This window comes from Gouania willdenowi, chromosome 16 (assembly GCF_900634775.1).
Source record: "Gouania willdenowi chromosome 16, fGouWil2.1, whole genome shotgun sequence".
Lineage (NCBI taxonomy): Eukaryota > Metazoa > Chordata > Actinopteri > Blenniiformes > Gobiesocidae > Gouania > Gouania willdenowi.
Genome location: NC_041059.1, coordinates 7,414,566 through 7,430,052, shown reverse-complemented (window position 1 = coordinate 7,430,052; position 15,487 = coordinate 7,414,566). Strand labels below are relative to the sequence as shown.

General features: G+C 35.7%; 1 protein-coding gene across 1 annotated transcript; it reads right to left on the bottom strand.

Moving 5' to 3' along the window:
* Positions 1–5,067: 5,067 nt before the first annotated feature.
* vsig10l (V-set and immunoglobulin domain containing 10 like) lies at positions 5,068–14,857 on the bottom strand. The gene is given in 14 exon segments (XM_028469857.1): positions 5,068–5,359; positions 5,448–5,535; positions 5,679–5,716; positions 6,829–6,948; positions 7,032–7,241; positions 8,861–8,953; positions 10,042–10,226; positions 10,228–10,318; positions 10,900–10,933; positions 10,935–11,140; positions 11,572–11,838; positions 11,923–12,195; positions 14,224–14,553; positions 14,673–14,857. Coding segments are annotated over 13 exon segments (1,941 nt in total). The 5' UTR covers positions 14,746–14,857; the 3' UTR covers positions 5,068–5,359; positions 5,448–5,514.
* Between the last annotated feature and the right edge of the window lie 630 nt (positions 14,858–15,487).

The following is a 15,487-nucleotide window of genomic DNA, read 5'->3' as shown; positions in this document are numbered from 1 at the left end:
TTATAGATGGAACGATAAGTGTGGAGTAAAAGAATATGAGTGACCAAAATAAGGCACTATATAAACCCAATGCATTATTATTGCTTAAATAACTGTATATCAATGAATTATTGGTGTAATGTCTCCTTTCTGTGTGTGAATAGGTGTATATTATGTGAATAGAAATGCACAGAAATTAAGTAATAATACATTTTATTTGAAAACCAATGCCTTTCAGGTCACCCAAGGTCACTTTACAGTGCGTAGTATAAAACCACAATAAAAGTTAAAAACAACAGTAAAGTTAAGCTACACAGAGACAGGGCAGGGTGGTCAATTATTATTCACCTATTTTATAGTCATTATGTGTATATGTATTTAAGTAGCTCACATTATATTGCAGTCATTTATTATAGCAACCATTAGATGAGTAGTGGATATTAAAAAGGGTAGAATTATATACGTTTATACTTCCTCCTACTTCTTTTCGAACATGTAAAAGCCTTTCTTGCAGGATTTGGTAATTGGTTGATTCTATACTTTTTCCTTATGGTATAGACAGTGTTCGTGTTTGAAATAAAATGAAAAATAAATTAATCATAATAGGCAATTTCAATTTAAAGTTTGAAGATATTTGAATGGTTTCTCGAGAGAATAAGAGGACTTGATGCAAACGATAAAAGCATAAAAAACTGTTCTGAATTTATAATGTCATTTACAGATTCACCAGGAAGGACATCAATATTCCTGCCAGTGTCATTTAACCAATATACATTATTGACAATGCTCGTGAAATTTGCCAAATCAGACCATATCTTTTCAAATCCAGGGTTTTTATATTTAAGTCTAGTCATCTGACCAACAGCACATTAAAGCTTTCTCTGTCAGGACATACAGTATTAGGCTGGAGAATCCTCTCCATGCAAGTGAGTGACTTTACATTCACGTAAATACAGCATGAAACAAACCTATCAGCAAAGACAATCATGGACAAACAACTTATACCAACTTTGCTGTAAACAATTCAAAGCAACATGATTCTATTTTCATTGCATCTCTGTATTCAAGGAGACAGTGGTGTTGAATGTATAGGCCGAGGAGTAAATAAAAGGGTTACGATAAAGAAGTTTGGTTTCTCTTGAGATTCATGTTTTTACTTTTATATTGAGAAAGTCTTCCTACTAGAATAATTCACTAATTGCTCAAGTTTAGCAAATAGAATAATAATGAAAGGCACTTGTTTGGTAACATAAAGATAAGCAAATCAGGAAAAACAAAAGATAATTCAGGATATTCAGCCAATAACAGCAACAACAAACAACTCCTTACCTAAAATCCTCTGGATAAATGTACTCTCTTAAGTGTTAATCTTTCCTCAGGGAAAGAGTAAGAGAGAGTGCAGGCCAGCACTGAGCAGAACGTCAAAGAGGAAGCACTGGGCTGGATTCCAAAAGGTTATCCCCCTCACTTTTCTGTTGATGGAGGCAAAAACCTTTAAAACAATCAGCACCCAACAAATGCACTTGAGCTGATGGGCTATAAACGTCACGTGACTCTCTCACATTGAACTGCATGGGAGTTTTTTAGGGGTCCGGGGTAGAGAGAGGAGAGGGGATGGGCATTGCTGGGGTGGGGTGGGGTAGGGGGGTGGGGGGGTCTGGGATGGGATGGGGAGCCTGCGTCCCGACCACAGTCCGTGTCTGTTGTTCTATGAGGCGTTCTGGGAAACTGTGGATGTGCAAAGGCTTGCAGTACTGCGTTGGTCAATGAAAACACGCTGAGGCTCACACTTTGCTTTCAGTGCAGCTGAATGTGTGGTGATACATGACCCAAGAGCCTGCAACATGCAGTGTGTGTGTGTGTGTGTGTGTGTGTGTGTGTGATGGTAGGAAAACATGCATGTGTCCAAATAAAGAAAAAAAAAGCCAAAAGCAATGAACAAGTGAACAAGCTGCCTGTTCGTCACAGGGGCAAACACAATGACCTCGTGAGGTCAAACCTCTGCTGAGAGTATTTAAAACTCCTAAAACTTTACACTCACATGGCTTTGCCTGCATTTTGAACATATTAATATAACTTAGTCCCTCGAAAGAACATTTTGCTACAGTATACAGTCAATTCTCAGCTGTTTTGTGACACAAAGGGTTGTGCATTTAGAAATGTGTATTTGAAACTGGCCTAAATCTATTAAATAGAAGGGTGTTTATACATTGTGATACAATCTTCCATGCTTTAATTGATGTGATTGCATTCATCAATCTAGGTTGAGTAGAACAACAATAGATACGTTAGTATTTCTACACTCCTCCAACATGGCATTAAGACTAAGGAACCACGTGATTGTGGATTTTTGTGAAAAACTCCACATTCTAAATGAAATGAGCATGTACTGTATGAGATAGTCAAAGCCAGTGTTCATTTTGTTGAGTACATTTTTATTAAGTGAAAATAACAAGATAATGACATTTATTTTTGTGTGAAAAAAAAAAACAATATCAAAATATATTAATGTTTTTGTCAACTAATAAAAATTAAACTATACAGTATGTTCATCACATGAGACAAAAATCAAATCAGAACTCATGTAATCATACGTATTGATCACATTTATAAACATTAATACCACCCATTATCAGGTTAATAAATGCTAATTGAATCTTTTTAAAAAAAAAACTGCATAAACTCTTAAGATTTTATATTTAGTCGACCATATCTGTAGATTTAGTCAACGATACAATCTTAATGTCAGTTAGTTGACTAAAACTAGACCATCACTACATTTCTGACTAAAACTAAGTTGCATTTTAGTCATAAGACTGTGACTAAAACTAAATCTCGATTTGCTGTTTAAAGCAGAATGTATAGCTTTGACCCTGTAGAGGACGCCAGTGAGCTACATAAGGACCATCACAGACAAACTAATTCATACTCATTCACTCTAAAGAATAAATACTTGTGCCTAATACATGTTTTTTAACTGTTGTAGGAAGCAGACATACACAGAAATGACCTAAACAAGTAAAAAAAACAATGAAAAAGAAGAGGAAAACAAGTAAAACACCAAACACTTGTGTATTATCCCACCCTTAGCAAAAAGTAGTTTATTCAAGTGTATTACAAGTATACTTATTCTATAATAAAACTGAGGCAATATACTTTAAGTGTACTTTTTATTTACCATATTTTATATGAATTTAGTGAAGTACACTTAGCTTATATTGAAAAGTATAAAGAATAGTCTAAGACAAAGTACATCAATACTTAGACTTACACTTGTACTTTAATAATAAAACTTACTCTTGTACTACAAGTATACTTATTTTATACTAAAGCTGATGCAGTATACTTGAAGTTTACTTTTTATATACTATATTTTATATACTTAAGAAATGCATAGTGAAGTACACTTGGCTTATATTGAAAAGTATAAAGAATAGTCTAAGACAAAGTACATTAATACTTAGACTTACACTTTAATACTAAACCTTATACTAATTTAGCTCATAAAAGTATACTCTAGGTATACTTTAATAAACTAAAATGTGGACTAGAAGTATATACCTAGTATACTAGTAGTATATAGATGAGTATACTTGTGCACTTGAAAGTGTATTTTGTAAACTTAAAATGACCTTATAAAGTATACTTAAAGTACACATTTATAAACTTAAAATGTTCCAATTTAGTCTAAAGAAGTATTAAATCAGTATAATTTCTAGTACGCTACAAGTATATGGTCCATAGTATACTTGGCATACTTATACTCAAGCTTAATAAAATGAACTTCAAGTATACAGTACTACTTTTTGCTAAGGGCAGGTTTGCACTCTGGTAATTAAAGCCAGGAAAATCTTTCTGTGAAACATAAGAGCTCACCACAACACACATTCATATCAGGTCAGACATTCCACAGATCGGTCCTTGATAAATATTTGCAGAAAGTGGAATACCAAGAGAAACCCTACACCAATGTGAGAGTTTCAACCCATCGTCTCTTTCACAAAGAAACCTCAGAGCTTTCATCTGAAATGTATTAACACATTACCAAAAAGTTAAAGATTCATCAGAACTCTTAAACATTAAATTTAGGGTGGAAACAAACACCTTCCCATTGTCATTTCCTCTTCATCAGACCTTTAAACCCTATTTAACACCATCGATGGGCGATTTTTCACCCAAGCAACGTATTTACATTATTCTCATGAAGTTGTGTTTGTCAGAGTGTGTCTTGGTTATAAGGTGTGGATGTTCCTCTACTCCAAAGTCCTCTTTTTCCTAAAGGCACACGTTTGGGTGTTTTTCACCCGGAAAAAGTGATAGTGTCCCTTTATTACTACACTTTATGTACATCTAAAAAAAAATAAAGCAAGTAAAAGTGGTTCTGAAATGTCCATGTTATCTTTGTATAGTATAGTTGCAGTAGTTGTAAATAAATATAAAGCGGTGATTCTATGGTGATAAACATATTTTAGTCAGGTGAATCATTTTTACCCAATATGGAAAATGCCAATTATTCCCCTCTCTCCTGAAATGCCCCAGAAATGGGTGGAACAAAGACCAAGTTTCCAGGTTTCATTTTGTTTTCAATACATTTTTGTTCTTACATTCACAATTTTTCTGTAATTTTGTAAATTTTTAAAGAGTCCACCCGTGGTAGTTTATTTTTTTCCATTTTGCTAGACATGGCATAGTTGAAAATAAAATAAACTATACTTTGTGTTGTCATATTTAATATATTTTGATTAGAATTACACTTTATTGGGTATAATACATCTGGTATAAAAAAAAAAAAATCACCCAGCGATAGTAACAGCAGTGTTTTGGGATTAAGTCATTTGTGACCAATTTTAGCCACAAAGGCTCTCAATGTCTACAATACAGCGGAGTGCAATATGTTTAGCTTCTTTGTGTTGTTTTGATGATGTAGCTCTAAAAAAGTAATTTAATCTTTTGTCCTCAAATCACAATAACATTGGGGGGACTTGGATTATTCTATCAGAAGCTAAAGACCAAAAATTGGACTTTTTGTGTTTTTAACAGTGGTTAATTGTTAAAGAATGATATAAATTATATTACAACGAAGTAATAAAAAAAACAGTGTTAATATTTGGTTTTGTTTTTTAAAAAACACAAACATTTATGAATTAAATACAGTCAAGTGAAAACCTTACAAAAAGAGGCTGATTTGTTTTCACTTGAAAACTATGAAACATGAATTGGAATAGAACATAAATTAAATATAAACACTTTCAGAAACAACTTTAAAAACATGTATACATTCATTCAGAAACAGGGCGTCATCTTATACAACTGTAAGCGACTCTGACGGTGGGGGCAGGGGGGAGAATGAAGGCAAATCCATGGATCTCTCTGATGGGGCCTGAAAGCAAAAAGCACCGCAGGTTGGTTTATTATCAACAACTTAAACAAACTGGTTACCATGGTTACCATCAGTTCATGAACATCACCTGGTGTAATTTGTTGTAATCTGGTAAAAGACTTCACACCCCTGTTAGCAAATGATGGGGAGTTTTTTCAGGCTGGGTCGTTTTTTGCCTGTCGGATATAGATTATAGAAAAACAAGTTAAAGATATGACTTAAAACTAATATCACACCCAAGTCTGCATTCAGTATATATATATATTTTTGAAGTGTCTGATTATCCTTAATATTATAAATCATACAGATTGCATCAAACCTCATTAACTCTTGAGACTGGATATCTTGTCTGATGACCTACAAAAGAAATAATTATTTTCTTTATCCGATATCGTAGAAGAAAAAGGCAACAATGGCCACGTTTACATGAGAGCTTTAATTCCCCTTTAATTCAGAACAAAAGTTTAATCCCGAATGAAAACAACCATTCTGAATTAAACCTAAATCCAAAGTAAGTGGCTGGTTTATTCTGATTTTAATTCTGATTAGAATAATTCCACCATCTTGTAAACGTTTAATTATTAATTCCTAATTCCAGTAAATTCATTTTGTCTTCTCAAGTTCTTTCAGGATATTTTTTTCTCCTGACATGTATCAACTGTAAGTCTTCCTCAGTTTAAACTTGTCAGGAGATTAAATTAGCTGAAAAACCATGTTTGAATAAACAAAACCTTAACATATATTAAATTAATTACGATTGAAAGTGAACAAGCAAAGTACATTATTGTCCAGTTGCTGCTTCAAAACTAATCAAAATAAAAATTAAAATTGTTATTTTTATGTGGTCTTCTATGTTGTAGCAGAAATGAAAGGGTTTTTTCCTGGTAGACATGAATACATCACGTTCTTTCTCGTCCAATCAGAACCCTTCCCAACCCCAAGACCTAAAGCGGAATTGAAGAAAGCCGATTAACTGTGTTTTCCACGTAAACCTCATCTCAGAATTACTATGGTAACACTTTACTTGAAGTTTTGTACATAAGGCTGACATTACGCTCTAATTATCGGTCATTAGCATGAATAAGGTGTCATGAATGCTGTCATTAGGTGTTGTTTGCTAAATAATGACCTTTGGAGCTATGTTGGCATTTTTTGGGTTAGGATGAGGGATCTCGTGGGGTTAGTAGGGTTAAGGGTTAACAAACGACACTTAATGACAGCCTTCATGACACCTTATTCATGCTAATGACAGGTGTTATGTCATAATAATGATGGTGTAATGTCAGCCTTTACGTATAAGACTGTAAGTAAAGCGCTACCATTACTATGTAAACTAAACACGAAGGAGAACAGTTGAATACCGAATAATTTAATTCGGAATAATTCATTCTGAATTAAAAACTATCATGTAACCATGGCCAGTGTATTCATTAAATTGCTTTTGAGTATTGTTTGATGAGTTCACCTACTTCTTTTCTTGTTGAGGTGGATGCAGAGGAAGATGAGACCACCCAGCAGGAGTAGGAACAGGAGGCTACAGGGGATCCCAGCAGCGATCCCAGCGATGGCTGGACCACTCAGACCCTCCCCTGAAAACCAACACAAAACACTGTCATTCCTGGTTTTACAACAGCTGCCTCATTGACAAGGGTTGCAGTGCTTCCTCGCTAACCTGGGCCAATCCGGTGGACCTTAGATGGCTGTCCTGCTGTCAGACGAGCTTTGGGGACAATCCGAAACCTGTAGGTGGATTTTGGATCGAGGACGTAAACGTCCGCGCTGCGAGAAGTTCCAGGTTTCTGCTGAATTGTTCGGTAGGGGTTTGCCCTCGCGGTGTAGTCCTTTTCACTCAGCTCTGGTCCTTTCATTTGAATGTCAAACCCTTTGTAAAAAAAAAAAAAAAAAAAAAAAGCCCACATGACTCAGCATAATGACATGACATACAGATGCATGAGATTTTACAGTTTTCAGAGGTGAAAGCAATGGATTCCAGTTACTCACGTTACAGTAATTGAGTTTCTTTTATGGGTACTTTTACTGTTTTGAGTATATTTCTTAGTCAGTAATTGGTCATTTCAACCTTTTTCAACAATTTTCAACCTTTTTCACCCTTATTGCTAATGTTAAGCTATTTCTAGGTTAATGCTTAGCTAATGCTAGGTTTATGCTATTGCTTGGCTAATGCTAGGTTAGTACTAATGCAAGGTTAATGCTGTTGCTAGTTAATGTTAATGATAGGCAAATAGGCTAATTCTAGGTGAATGCTAATACTAGGTAAATGCTAATACTAGACTGATGTTAGGTTAATGCTACGCTAATGTTAATGCTAGCTAATGCTAAGCTAATGCAGTGCAATGCAGGCCAGCAGAAAATGCAAATATTCTGCTTTTACATGCTATTTTTTTTATCTCCATTTGTTCTAAAAAACCCCCAAAACATATTATTTGAGGTTTATTTTCCCAAACTCACCTGTTTTCCAGAGTTTTAGCCTCTGAAAAGTCACTTTCTGAGCCTTTGTGTCTATAGAAGGGACACTGACTTCCTCCTCCCCACACGGTGACGTAGGGCCAGAGGACGGCCAGCCCTCCTCCCACCCACTCCATAGCCGAGCTCATGCTCAATGCAAACATTTGTGGGCGTGTCTGTTTACATGTCAATCACAGCAGAGAGCTTCTGGAGGCGCGGCTTCTCCAGCTCAGTGCCGTGTCAAATTCGTCATCAAAGTGGGAACGCGTCATCAAATTGTAGCGAGGTGTTTGGGTTCACCTGCAGTAAGAAAGGAGCAAATCACCCTCTAACAATTGAGGGAATCATGAAAAAAAACACTTTGGGCATGTGTATGAAGCCCAAATAGCACTTTATGATGTTTAAAGCACAGAAAAGTTCACTTAGCGTAACATGGTCCTTTAAGTACATTTTAAAAGAAGTAAAGTAATTTGTTACATTTCTACAACCAACCGTTAGAGTAAATTATTATTTTTTGTTTTAAAATTATCAATAGACATTGTGAAACTACAAAAAATGAAACAACAATCCAATAATTCATATATTTTTAGCTGCACCATTGCTGATCAACTCCTAGCAACTTTCTTTGGTTCAGGTTGTGATTTCTATCTATAATGTTGTTAACTACATGGCAATGTTTTAGAGTTCATAAATGTAGCTCTACCCTGACAATTAGTTTTATTTTAAATAGAAATCATTGGTGTTATTTTTTTTATATAAAAAAGTAGCAGTACTTCTACTTGAGTAGGATATATCAGCACTCTTCACACCTCTGACACTTTTAGCTTGGTAATGTTTCCCATAAACAAAGCCTTACTCAGCGAGAGCATTCTCTAACACAATATTTACACCCCCATCAACTGTGCTGAGCCTTTGTTTCCAAAACGAAGATATTGTGCTTGGATAAATTCAAAACGTGAAAGTTTAGTTGGAGTGAGAACTCCATCAGAGACGTTGTATCGCTGCTTTCTGTGTGTGTGTTATTTAATCCTGTACCTGTAACAACAGACATGTCTGGGACCTCCCAAGTTAAAGTAATGATGGTTCCATCTGGGTTTGGAAACAAACTGGAATCAGAGATAGACGGTCCTGGGAAGAAATAGACAGTGAGCAAAGAGAGCTGAGGTTAGAGTGGAGCAGCAAGGCTGATCAAGTACCAGGACTGGAAGGAAGGCTTTTGTTTAAAGGGAAGTATCACTCTCAGGTATTACGTACTTGGCTCTCGTTCTGAGGGCCTTTTGTGTCCTTGATTCATTTTATACCGCAAGTTAAAAAAATTAAAAGCTGCAAACTACCAGACTTTAAATGTAATGGTAGCGCCAACATCATTACTGTCTCATGACAGTGTTTTTAACCACTCTGAGCTGGAATACAAGATAAAGTATAACAGCTACTACTTAGTACTTTGCATTAGTGCATTGAATAAATCCTCCACATTGTCTGTACGTGGCCCACTAAGGCTTCAGTGAAGTACTTTGAAAGTTGATTTGTGTGTTGTGGGACAATAATATTGATAAGTTGATCATTTTACTTCAGAGCAAAGGTTTTCAAAGTTTGGGAAAGTGAGCCTTCCCTTAGAGCAGGGGTTCTCAACCTTTGAGGTCACAAGACACTGGGAGGGGGTTGCCAGTTGCCATTAAAATAACAATTTGAGCCAATTTTTGCTCAATTTTTTTACCCTTTTCTGCAACTTCACCAAACTTGCCATATCTTAACCTATTTTCCTCACTTTTCCTTGCCATGTTTTTGCTCCTTTTAATGCATTTTTGCTACATTACTCTCATTTCTGCCACTTTTCCATCAAATTTCAATACCCTTTCTGCACATTTTTTCCACTTTCAAGACATTTTTTGCACTTATAAACCTTGCCAACTGCCAGTCCTCCTCAGAGGCGTTTGTTTGTTCCTTTGATTTGTCCAATTCTGTAACATGTCAGGAGATCAATATAAACAAAATTGTCTGAATAAATGAAACCTTAATATATTATTGTAGTGAATTCTAAAATACACCACAAATAGGCGTGGCTTGAAAGGCTTCCTCTGGAGTTGGTTTTGACCTTTCCTTTTTTATTAAAACTACTTTGAATCAGTTTTTACAACCAAAAAAAACCCCAACTACGTGCTAATTAGGATGACAATGGATGAATTACTGAAATAAAAGTTAAAAATCAAAGCTACCTTGTAGCTGAATGTCTCTTCTCCGACTACCCAATGGGTTGCGTGCGATACAGCTGTAGTCATGGAGGATAATCCTGCTGATGTTGTAATGTTGAACTGTGAGCTGCGTCGTGTCTGTGCTGATCTGGTACATCAGGTCCTCAGCGACAGCCTTGCCGTCTATGTACCATGAACCACAGCCTCTGTACAGCCTCACTAAAACAGCCAATGGTGACCATGATTTTCCCTTCAGAGTTGACAGTAGTTCTTAAAGAAGGAAGGAATCTCTGTGGATTACCTGGAAAAACGTACAGTCCACAGTATACAATCAATAAACACATATTTCTGACGAAGTCTATACTAAGGCTGGGCAATAAGGACCAAAACTCGAATCTCAATATTTTGTCAAAATGGCGATATATACGATATAAATCGCAATACTTTTTAACTCAAAGTCTGACCAGAAATAACATTCTTGTTAAATTTGCTGATAAAAAATGCCACACAGTCACATTTATTTACAAACAGCTGCACAATATGTGACACTTTTGACTTTTTCTTCTATACGAGACAGTACGTGTGAGTAACAAAAGCAGCAACTGCTAAAACTAATGTTTTAATGCAAAATAAGCTATAATATATATTTATCAGAAATATGGAAAAACTGTAAAGGACACTGTTTGACTGTACTCTGAATAATATTAAATACTTGTCTGATGCGATTTGTATTGTAATTGTTTAAATCAAAACAAGTTAAAAAAAAAAAAAAAAAGGCAATATTGTCATTTTCTATATCACCAAAATAGAAAACTTGATATATTTTGAATCTCGATTTATTGCCCAACCCTAGTCTGAACTAAAAAAAAACAAACAACTTACTCGCAGTAACGTTGCATGTATTCTGGATTAGGGGGGTGTTTAGCGATGCATGTGATGGTTTCTCCGTTCAGCGTATCAGATGAATTGAGTGAGATATTGAACATTTCCGCTTCGATGCGTTGGCTCAGAGCAGGAAATGAGAGCTGGGCCTGTGGCGTTCCTCCCGTCCACTCACAATGATACTGCAGCTCACCATCATGAGGAGACTTCACCCAACACAGTGGGCTGCCCAAAGGCTTCTCTGTCCCAAGATATAAGCTACGTGAAAATACTGATAATGGTCTGGTAAAGCACGGCAATTTAGTCTGGTTTCTATGGGGTGTCGAATGTAAAAACTCGGTCACTGTTTCATAGCCGACATATTTTGAACATTTAGCAAATTTTTCTTTATTTGAGACAGAAATTCATGTACAACACCATGTTCAATATGATAGTTTAAATGTGTACACATAGAAAATACATCAAAGCATAAATGCTAAACCTAATAGTAAATGCTAAATCTGAATCAAACTGTTAAATGTAAATTGAAATGGTAAATCTAAATGTTAAATCTAAATGTAAATGATAAATCTAAAAGTAAAAGGTAAATGTAAATATAAATGTAAAATCTGAATCTACCTGAATTATAAATATATAAATATATAGTTATTTTTTAAAGAAAACTGAACATACCATACACTTTTAGAGTCATGTTCTTTTGCCGTTTATGGCGAGTCTGTTCATTGAGGACGGTGCAGATGTAAACGCCTCCTTGACTGGTCGACAGGTTTGTTAGGCTTAAGATGCCTTCAGGAGCACCAGGAAGAACTTGTTCACCAAAGCTCCACTGAACATTAGGCAGTGGGAATCCTTCAGCACTGCAGGAAAGGTTCACAGAGTTGCCAGATACGTATTCAACCTGAGCTGGATGTGCTTCAAGTACTGGCTCATCTGGTCCATCTAAAACAGGCCCAAATAAGCAGAGATTTAAGTCATAGGACATTAGTTTAAAAAAAAAAAAAAAAACAGAAGAAAAGCACTTACAAAGAACAGCAACATGTGCATGAGTTGTCACACTACTGAAGGGGTTTCTAAGGGACACGGAGTACATTCCTGTGTGGCTGCGGTTTGGACTCAGGATGGTGAGTTTTTGTTCCATCACCAGGTGGTACGAGCTGTTTCTAATCTCCTCATTGTTGAAGAACCACATCTGTTGCTCCACCACACCTTGCAGTATAGTATACTGCAACGTGACCTGATCCGTTCCCTCAACGGCAAACTCCGACATTAGAGACAAAGTCACATTCTGAAAGGTTTCTGTGAAAGAACAGCATAAGATTAATATGTTTTTTTCTTCTTCTCTTGAACAAAAATGTGGGTTTTTTCATGGACGTAACCATTCCAGATCTACATTACAGAGTAAAAGCAACCGGGGTCATTCCATGTCATTTCAACAAATGGTCCACGCAAAACAATTGTTCCGTGATTATTCAATAGGCACAATGTACATTTTTAGTTTGATATGATTAATACTATTTGAGATATGGCCAATTTATTGAGCGTGGGTATGTTACTAGTGAAAAACTAACAAACAATAAAACAAAAACTATACAAAAATCAGAAAAAACATTTATTTTGAAAGTATAATATTAATCATGAACACATTTCTCATGTTCTACAATTTATTTATTTTTTACGTTACTAGTGAAAAACAAATACATATTAAATGATTATGAGACACAGAGGCAAGCTACAATGGCCTCATGTAAAGGATTTTCAATGAGTGGTGAAATAAAACCCCAAGTTGGGTTCCATATTAAAAATAAAGAAGTTGCATTAATAAAAATTGTTTATTTTGGCAAGAAAGACAAACCTTCATACTACAAATTAAAACAGAGATCAGATTTTTTCTTATATACCCACAGTTAGGGGCCAATTAAAATAATTTAAAAAAAGTATTTGTACAGATTTCAAGAGGCTGTCACCAAATAAACCAATGCGCTAATCATTAGTGATGTAAACAGTCTATGTACATACAGTAGCTCTTTGCTGATCAAATTACAGGGAGCTGAGACAAATGCAAAGCTGTTTACTGAAGGTCCAAACATTTTCCAGACCCAAACAAACTTATTTCTAATTTTGAGGGACTGGAATGAGTATTTGGAGTTTTATTTGCATACCAAATAACAGTTTCCTATGTGGTGTAATTTTTTTAGATATTGGAAGCTAAAAATGGAAGAAAATAAGGACGCACAAAAAATCGTCACATACCCCTCTTACTAAATTGTTCCAGAACCCAAAACTAATTCATCCGATCAAACTAAAAATGTACATTGTGCCTATTTAATCAAAGCATAATTTTTTATGACATGTTTTGGTTTGTTATCTTTGGTGCAACCTTTATACCAATGTTCAGATACCAGGAAAAAGCACATTATTCATTTTTATTAGGCTGGGCTACATCCTCAAAATGCCACTCTCACTTTTGTTATTGTTGTTGTTGTTATGTACGCTAGTTAAAAATCACTATTCCTCTGTTATTCGTGGACGGATTGGGCTGAAATTTGGTAGCTATAATCTATGAATGTGTACGCATCGATGCTCGGGAGCTTGATTTCAGATTTGGGCTCAGGGGGGGGCCCAAAGAGAAAAGAAAAAAAAAACACAAATTGATTCTTCTCAATTTATTTGCGAGTCATATTAAGAGGTTGGTGGAACCAATCATTGGCACATACCAATATATAAATGGGGCCATTAATCGTACGTGTCCACGGATTTTCAAATGACCACTCCTACGTTAGTTCTCGTTCGATCGGAATGCAATTAGGTATGAATACTTATGAATGAATATGATGAGATGGTGGAGCCCTTTTTAAATGGGGCCCGGGTCCCATCCCCTTTTTCCAGTAATTTCAAAATTTATGGGAACATAGTCATGTGATATATCGTTTCAAAGGTAATTCAACGTAGATTACGATTATGCCTCAGACAATTCGATTAGGGGCCCGAAAGAACTAACCTGCTTTTTTTTTTTTTTTTTTTTTTGCCAATTTCCATTAAAGTGGAACCAAGTCATTTAACTGAATTCTCGGGAACGAGGTACGTGCTATTCGGCGCAGAGACGTTCCGCGGGCCTGGCCGTAGTTCATCCGAATTTGCTAATAATTTAATTCCTTTACTTTTAGGCACAGAAAGGAACATTCTAACTAAATAACCATTTTCCCCCCTGAAATGACTTAATTTGAATAAAATTGAGTAACTTAAAATCAAACTTTCCCAACTTTTCAATTTTGACATGTTCACTACATATTCCAGTTTTTCCAAATATAATAATAATATACTCACCGAATATTCTTAGAGTAAAAGTGGTGAAGGCTTTTTCCAGTCCAGATTTTGTGAGTTCAATAGTATAGTTACTGTCATATGAGAGTGGCACGCTTAAAAATAACAGAGATCCGTTTTTATTAATTCTTAGCACATTCCTGCTGTTTTCGTCAATGTCTGGATTCTCACTGGAGTTAATGGTCCATGTGCCAACAGGTAGATTTCCCTTAAACCATGTGACCACAGGGTCAGGGGCTCCACTGAAGGACACAGGCAGAGTCACATTGGTGCCAGATAATGAATCCCTATACTGGGACCAACAGGGGAAAACCATCAGCTGACACTGGGCACCTGTGAAAAATGGAACAGGAGAAAATGCTAATCCTATGGCCATTTTGACAAGTTGTAAAGATCATATTTAATAACTAAAGAAGCTCATTGTCATTATGTGAATGATGATTTCCTCTTACCTCGAAAAGTGGAGCAGAGTAAAAGAGCCCAAAGTGTTGGTGCGAGAGATGCAAACTTCTCAGTCCAAGACATTTTGAAAACGAGTTTCAATAAAGTAACTTATATTTTGTTTTTGTAGTTTTTTTTTCCACAGACGTCCCCGTGCGTCCTTGGCGCCTCGAGCTTCACCTGTGAGGAGAGCGCGAGGACAGGACTGCCTGCTGACCTCACCTGTGACGAGTCAAAGCGCTGATTGTGCTGAGGCCACGCCTCCCTAACGAATAAGATCCAATCAGCAGGGATTCATCTCTGGTTCATTCATGACTCTTGTCTACATCAATATTTGATTATATATATATTTAAGAATCAAAATATATTGAACCTTCAGGAGGCGAGAATGATTCTTCACAAAATGACAAAATATCAACTATTAGTTGGGGAAAATACACTTTATACTGAAAGCTTCATATAGTTTTACTTAATTGCATTTTTACATCACTTTGGATTAAATTAAACAAAATCAGTGACAAATGTAGGTGATTTTTTTTTTTAGAAGTTATGATACAAATACGTTTTTAATCATCTTCAAAATTTCTCTCCCTTTTTGACATCACTTCATGAAATGAATGGATGGAAATAATATGAATCTATTGACATGCTGGTTTTAGGAACAAAGAGGTCCTAGGAGAACATTTCTCTTAAATTCAACAAATAAGTGTTTTCTCTATTTGAATGAAAATAAACGTTCGATCTTAATATTTTGTAGTACATTACATGGCATGTGCTGTAATTTTCCTTTTGATCTTATAACCCGCTCTTCTGAGTAGCATCACTA